At 45.3% G+C, this 6,506-nt stretch overlaps 1 protein-coding gene across 1 annotated transcript; it reads right to left on the minus strand.

The window, feature by feature from the left end:
• Positions 1–471: 471 nt before the first annotated feature.
• Positions 472–3,040, minus strand: frat1.S (frequently rearranged in advanced T-cell lymphomas 1 S homeolog). Its single transcript, NM_001088305.1, is given in 1 exon segment — positions 472–3,040. A coding segment is annotated over 1 exon segment (507 nt). The 5' UTR covers positions 2,965–3,040; the 3' UTR covers positions 472–2,457.
• Positions 3,041–6,506: the final 3,466 nt, after the last annotated feature.

Here is a 6,506-nt window from a genome sequence, read left to right on the forward strand (position 1 = left end):
TCCTGCAACCGCAGGGTCTGCTTCCCCTGAAATTACACCCCCTGGATGGAAGTTCTGTGAGTTGTAGTGCAACATCAACACAGGGATGTGTATCTGATGTATGCAATAAATATATTAACAGGGGCATTGTAACAGTATAGGAGCTTCATTTGTAGATCTCACTGGCTTGTTTAATTGAATGTTATATAAAAGATATAATAAATACTACTCCTGGATCCTGTATCTGCCACTCCTTAATGGTTGTGTACAAAGAGTTTGCACATACTTAGACGCTTAAGTGTAAGAGTGAGACGAACCCTACTGGCACCATCAGGCCTTTATATGAGAAAGGGTGCTACACACATACTAGAATAGTCTGCATTGCTTTGACATATCAAAAAGATGTTTTTTTTGTAACACAGAGCAACAAGGAAACTACAGAGGTCAGCAAATCAATTCATTTTGAGGGATATCCGACATACAAACTGGATTTTTTTTTTTTTTTTTAATATGGAGGGGGATTTGTTTGGCAACAAAACCTTTGTGCCAATTTTCACATTTGTTCGGAATATATAAAATATTTTTTTTAAAAAAACGTTATCCTAGGCTGTGCCACTGGTCCGGCAGCAGTGACCTTGAAGTAGTAGTGACCTTGAAGTAGTAGTGCCAATAAACACTGCCAGATTATTAGAGGAAGAGAGAACTACAAGTTCAAGCCAGTCTTCCCCTTGCACATTGTAAACAAGAAGCAAAGAACAATTACATAACAACTGTCCCCGCCCAGACTACTCTGCAGCCATTCAAATAAGTTTACTTGGGGCAGATGTAAGTGTGAGGCCATTGAGTTGTTGCAATGCACCCAGTCCAAATCAACTGCAACACAAGGCTTGGCACAAAGTCCATAATTAAAGTCCAAAGTCACAAAAAAGAAAAGTTTGCCCAATGCCAGAACGAGAAGCACAAGATATTTTCTTGGCCAGCTCAAAATCTCAAGAAATCAAAATGAAATTTCTTAAGAGCTGTATGAAATATTTCAAGTATCCTGTAAACATGACCAAATGAGTTTATCCAAAAAAAAAAAGGGACAAATTCTGTGTTAGCGGCCACTGGATATACTAAAATATGTTGTTGTTGTTGTGGTGCTAATTAGTAGTAGCTGATCCTTGATCATTTGAGGTCCCCTGAGGTCTCACGGCCTTTGTTTAAATGACATTTCCAACCCTACAAACAAGCAAGGTGGGGGTAGGAATAGCAAGGGCTGGGAGAGGGGGGTTATGGTGGTGCTCGTAGCAGATATTGTATATATAATATAGGAGGAGCCATTCTGTGGTTAAGAAAGACACAGTATATGTAACATATTGAAAAATGGCAGTTTGGGAGAGGATGTAAAAAAGCATTTCCCAGAGCAAGCGGTCACCCAGAATGTGATGTAGGGGGGGTGCTGCAAACCAGGGTGAAATAGTTATGTTGTCAGTCAGTGAAGGCAAATAAACAAGCATGAGGAGACCTTTTGGTATTAAGGGCTGGTTGTTTTTCATCATGGAACACCCTTTACTCCCCACCCCCCAAACATTTGCAGATTTATTTCACCAGGATGAACACAGTTGTCAGTACATATCTGCCACTAGGGAGAAAAAAAACAAAGGTGCAGGTCTCGTAAAGTGTCACAGGCAGATAGCAAGAGCAATGTGAGCTCCTGTCCTACAATATCAGTGTGCAGTCACTATGCAGTCAATAGATATTAGGGGGTCTGCCAGAAAGCAAGTAGGCTTCAGCGCTAGGGAGAACAAGAATGACTGCAATTCCATGGCAACAGATGAGCCCATTATGAGATATTGGGGAGGCAGTTTGGTTTATTCACTTTTAAAAACTAGGTGGGATATAAATCTGGGTGCCGTCCCCATCTGCTGTCAATGTGAGGGGCAAGTTTGCTTATTGTCCTCTATCTGCTGAGTCTGTGATGGGCAGATATTCATAATGCCCCCCAGTTGATGTGCCCGTGAGAGGCAGATCTATGGCCAACCCTCATTTGCTGTGTGGATAATGCATATATTGCCTATGCAAGTGAGGGGCTGTTGTGCACACAGCACATATTCCCAGTGCAGGAGAAGGGCAGATCTGAGCACTGTCCATCTTTCCTATAGAGGAGGCAGCACAGTCCATAGTCCTCGTGGAGGGGGCAGTTATCCGCTCAGTCCATATTGCCCATGGAGTCAGGAGAGGAGCAGTTGAGCACACAGTCCATATCAGCAGTGCAGGGCAGCTCTAACAGTAGTCCATATTGCCCAATAGAGGGGGGTAGATCTAAGCACAGTCCATATTGCCCATGGAGGGGGGTAGATCTCAGAACAGTCCATATTGCCCATGGAGGGGGGTAGGTCTACAAACATCCCATATTGCTCATGCAGGTGGAGGTGCAGATCTGGCAGAGTCCATATCGTGTGTAGGGGCCCATCTGCACCCAGGGCAGTGCTGCGGTCATTGCACGGTTGTCTCAGTGCACTCGGACACTCTGCGCGACCCCGGCGGGTCAGGGCTCTCCCCAGCCATGTGAAGTCTCCTGACCGCCTCTTTGATGAGGTTTCCCGAGAGCAGCAGCTCTTGCAGCAGTTCGTGCGGATCATCCTCCTCCTCGGTCCCCGCGTGCTTCCTGCAGTTACAGCGGCCCCATCCCCTGCCGCACAGCCGCTTGTTGCCCCCGGTGCCCTGTTGCCTGGGGAAGTGGTGGTGGTGCTGCGCGTGGCGGGCGGCTCCCCTCGGGGTACACACAGGGTACGGGGTGCTTCTACCCCTCACGCAAGAACAGGAGGGGCCCGCCCGGGACACCGGTTTAAGCGCCCCATAAGCCATGCTGCAGGAGGTGGGCGTTCGCTGGGCATTGAGCTGCAGGGCTTCCCCTATCCGGGCTACCAGCGTGTCCACCTCCCCGGAGCCTACGGTCACTGACTGCTCGAGCAGCAGGAAACTCTCCTTGCGACACGGCATGGCAGACAGACACGCGCAGGGGGAGCTCAGCTCTTCACCGCCAGGCGGGGAACAAGCTCACACCGGCCTGCCTGGGTTTGTAAACAATGGATGACGTAGCCTGCCGCCTGGCCGCTACCATTTCCCCGCTGCAGGGGAGACCATTTCATAACCAAGCTCTCTTCTGTCGGTGTGCGCCTCGTTTTAACCATGCACAGCATAAATCCGCTTTAGCTTAAACAAGTTACATCCGTTCAGCGCTTTTATTGTGCTGGTTCCAAAGAATGCAAAAGCCACAGCCGGGCCAAACCACCACTGGCACCCCCTCTTTTTGTCTTTCTCTACACTTGCTCCGCCCCGTTCATTTGAAAAGAAATCCTGTCTCGTACGTTAATGACGTCACCGTGTTTTGATATGTGAATGTGTGTGTGTGTGTCAGCTTTACTGATGTGCCAGGCTGCTCTCCTACTCTTGTTTACTATTCCTCTGGCTGAGCATTGTGGGAGTTGCCTTGTGGCCTGACATGCACCAAATAAACCTTGTGGTAGTCAGCTGGGCAGGCTTGTGGCTCTCTGTTAATTTGTTGTGAAATAAAAAGGTGCACTGGAGAAGGAGTACCTCAGGGAACTGACTGGACTGGCTACAGTGTGTTTATTGGGGGGACGTGACCCCAAATTGCATAAATGAGTGCACAGTAGTGATCAACGAATCTGCCCCATTTTACTTTGCTGAAAAGTTTGCGAAACTTTAGTCATAATGAAGTCAATTAGTCAATGGGCGTTTTTATCTCATGGGCGTTTTTTCTCGACTAATTTTTGCCGCAGTTTCGCCAAAAAAAAATTGCACATGGCGAAATGCAGAATTCCGCAGCGAATACATGGCTGGGGAATACATTTTAGTGCAATCTAATCTCCCCGAACTGCCTCCCTCCAACTAGAAATGGCCGGCGGGATGGCACTCGGAGAGATTCATTTTCCTAAATTGGCGAATTTTTACATTCTAGCCGGCGGGAGGCAGTTCGGGGAGAGTAGTCACCCCAAAGGAGAGGAAATTTGTCGCCGGGCAACTAATCTCCCCAAATCTGAGCGTGTGCCCTGACTAGGGCTGCCACTTTTTCAGGAAAAAAATACCGGCCTTCCTAAATATTTATCTTTTTTCCCTATTAATAACATTGGGATCAGCCATCATTTTTACCGGCCATGTGGCAACCCTAGCCCTGACCCTAATACTCTGAACTACACGATGCATGTTAATCATATCAGACGCAATAAGAGGAAGCACAGGCGGCACGTTGGGTGTGCCGAATATAATGTAAGGTATACAAATGTTGCATCTACAAACTGAGTGCATCCAACATACAACTATCGATGAAGACCCAACTTGCAGCGTTCGCATCCGACAGTCTTGTCGTATGTACGCAGTTTTAGATGCAACATTTGTATTACATTATATTCGACTCATCCGACATGCCGCCTGCGCTTCCTCTCATTGGGTCGGATCTGAAGAACGTGCACCGTGTAGTTCAGCCCTAAAGCAGGTAGGTTGGCTGCCTGCATATTGTGTTTTGTTGTTGGCCTGGCTGGTAAAAATTATGCTTTATGCCAATATTATAAATGGGGCAGATAGATAACAATATAAGAAGGGTGTTTTCTCCTTTACAGAAAAGGTGGCAACCCTAAATACTGGGAAATTTTCTTGTGCAATAGACAATAGTAATTAAAAGAGAGAGAGAGAAACATTCATAAACGCTGCACATTAATTCTTGCAGACCAAGCTGTGAAATGATCCCTGTGGAATGGTAATTGTTTATAAAATTCTTATGCTCTGAATTCAGAATGTTTGGGGTATAGAAGAAAACCAAAACATGATACTGCACTGGGTGGTATTGTCTATGTTCTCAGAATTGTATGACCCAAGAGGAAGCATCAAACACTCTGCTATACCGCTGTGGAGGTTTACTATGGATGTGGCGGATTGATAAGTAGGCTTCTCTAGGCCTAGGCTATAGCCTAGGGGCCCAAAGTGATTAGGGGGCCCATACAGCTTTTTTAAATTATTAAAAGGGAACTCCACACAAACATAACTTAAGCTTTTTGAAAAGTAAACGTAATTTCAGATAACTTTGCAAAATACATCAATTAAAAAATATGCAGACTTTTCATGATTTTTAATGGTTTGGAACAGCCTAGCCCTCTGCTCTCCCACTGATCTGTCTGACTACTTTGCTGCGCTGACTGACTATTGTTACTTTGTATCAACAGCCATCTGTCCTCAGTCTGCATCCTCCAAACCCCACAATTCCCTGCACACGTGATTTCAATAAGGAATGTAACATCACAGTGCAATGCATTGTGGGTTATGTAGTTCCTGCATGCTGCCTGTAAGCTGTGGAGTAGTTGTTACAATTTGTAACATCAGTGTTTAACTCCCTCCTTCCCTGCCAGGATTTCAAATGATGCAGAAAGAGAAGAACTGCTAAACAGCTGGATTTCAGCATAGAAAATGGCATTTATTCCTACTTTTTGAAGAAACCAGTAACTGTGATGGGTATATTAGGGGTTTCTGTGTTATGTGGGCCTATTTATCAAATTTTAGTTTGGAAGCCGGAGTTCCCCTTTAAATTATATTTACATTAAAAAAAAATTTTTTATCTGTGCTGCTGGGCTTGAGTTCGGTTGAGACAGGTGCATAGTACCCGCTTGGAGAAGATTATGCAGCCAGACAAGGCAAAATGCAAAGTGTGACATGGTCCTGAGCAGGTACCGACCACATGCCCCCTCTTGACCAGACCCAGCCCCAACAGCGCAAATAAAAATAAATAGAAGAGAAAATACAAATAATAATTGAAAACAAAGCTAGATCATGGGCCCCTTGTGTCTTCAGGTGCACCATGACCCTAAATAATTGTGTATTTCTAAACTTTCAGGAATATAAGTAACCTAAAAGGGGGGGGGGCTGTGAAAAGTGTAGACTAGGGGCCTCACATCTCATTAATCTGCCACTGGCTATGGATATTTGCTGCCTACTAGAAGTGGCAAGGGTTCAGGAGTTCCACTAGGAAGTGCTGCCTTCCAGACACATGGCAGCAGACTGGGGCACACATTGGGGAAAAGCCACTAAGGGGATTGGAATTAGTAGTTCAACAAAAACTAGAGGGATACTGTTTGGACATTCTTGCCGTGCGTGGTTTTCAAAATACTGATTACCTTGCAATTCCTTACCTCGTAGGCCAGGGTCTTACATTGCATCAGCCATTACAGCACACAATTCTTAGTGATACCATGATAAGCAAAGTCCAGGACATGTGGTTGGGGATCAGTTATCAAGGGTCACAAGGGCAAGAATTTCTGCCCTCATTGACAACATGTACATGGCAAGTGTCTTCCAACAGATTTTGATGACACGCAGATTAATTTATGATGCAATTGAGCTGTGCTAAACACACATCCACTGTGATTTAGTTACAGGAAAAGTATGAACAAGTCTAATATAATAATATTTATAGTCCAGCGATTGCCCTCCAGCCTCATCTTACAGTGTACAAATCTGAAGTCAGAAAATAT

The sequence above is a fragment of the Xenopus laevis genome, chromosome 6S (assembly GCF_017654675.1).
Source record: "Xenopus laevis strain J_2021 chromosome 6S, Xenopus_laevis_v10.1, whole genome shotgun sequence".
NCBI lineage: Eukaryota > Metazoa > Chordata > Amphibia > Anura > Pipidae > Xenopus > Xenopus laevis.